Source organism: Trachurus japonicus, chromosome 8, assembly GCF_045865225.1.
Source record: "Trachurus japonicus isolate A0001 chromosome 8, Traja_1.0".
Taxonomy (NCBI): domain Eukaryota; kingdom Metazoa; phylum Chordata; class Actinopteri; order Carangiformes; family Carangidae; genus Trachurus; species Trachurus japonicus.
Window position 1 is genome coordinate 31099659 of NC_140914.1, and position 1063 is coordinate 31100721.

General features: G+C 53.4%; 1 protein-coding gene across 3 annotated transcripts in view; it reads right to left on the reverse strand.

The window, feature by feature from the left end:
* Window positions 1-1063, reverse strand: part of ap2a1 (adaptor related protein complex 2 subunit alpha 1) — a 49599-nt gene extending 48536 nt beyond the window's left edge. For 2 of the 3 annotated variants that reach the window (XM_085785173.1, XM_085785172.1), the window contains exon 1: window positions 253-582. In XM_085785173.1, coding sequence (XP_085641299.1) covers window positions 253-319 — 67 coding nt within the window. In that variant the 5' untranslated portion in view covers window positions 320-582. Of the gene's footprint in view, window positions 1-252 lie in introns of all 3 variants that reach the window. The other variant, XM_085785171.1, reaches the window with a different exon arrangement.

Sequence of the window (1063 nt, forward strand, 5' to 3'; positions counted from 1 at the left end):
GCAGCAGCAAGTCAAGTGGTGGTAAACCAGGAGGGTGGGGGGGTGACACACTGATTGTGTTAATTGTGACATAATGGGGTAAAAAAAAAAATAGCGGATGGAAGAAAAATATAGACCCCAGCCAGCAGCACCCTGCCCCCCCACCCTCCTGGTTTCACTACAAGCGTGTAAAACGGCACAGTGTCACCTGATACGTCCGCCGTTAAATGGCACAAATTAGGAATTTATAATGAAAAAGTCAATGTCACTCACAGTTTCTGATGTCCGAAATGAACACTGCTAATCCTCGCATTCCGTCTCCTTTCGACACAGCCGGCATGTTTGCAGGTTTATGTCCTCACTCCGGCCTTGATCCGTAGAAACAACCTGGCGCTGGTCAGCCCGTTCACACTGGACTGGAGCGGAAGATGGCCAACTTGACGTTTGGTACGAGTTAGCTGCACCTCGCAGGTCCACCGGTCGGTAGCTACAACTTTACGTGCGGCGGTGACCTACCGGGCGGACTTGTGTCGCTGTTTGTGGGTGGCTAGCTCGGATAGCATGTGCTAGATTAGCTGGATGACGGTGATCAGCCAGCAGCGGGATAAGTTAACGTTATCCCTGTTAACTGGCTCGTTTCCGCTGCCTGTGGGCAAGCTAGCGTTATTTCATTCAATCCCTATCTGGCCGGGATACAAGCGACGCGCGCGACAGCTACAACACCGACCGACTCGAGTCAAAAACCGTCCGCCGTGTGGGGTGTCTCTCCGGTGGACGCAGCCCGGTGGGTTAATAGAAATAACGGCAGAGAATTGAACGTTAACTTGACTCCGAGTCACGCACCGTACAGCTAGCTCGGCAGCTAGCTAGCTAGCTGGCTAGCAGTATCATTCAAATGCTGGTATACATCACCGGTTGACCGGAATCGCTCGGGCTCGGTCTGTCGGCGGAAAGCGGGACGGCCGAGCGGCGGTGTGAAGCGCTGAACCCTGCTCCGGTTATCACGCACTAAAGGCGGTAAATAAGATGTCCTGTATAATTGATGTCCGCTCTAATTCTCCAGCCTCCTCTCCGCGGCTCGCAC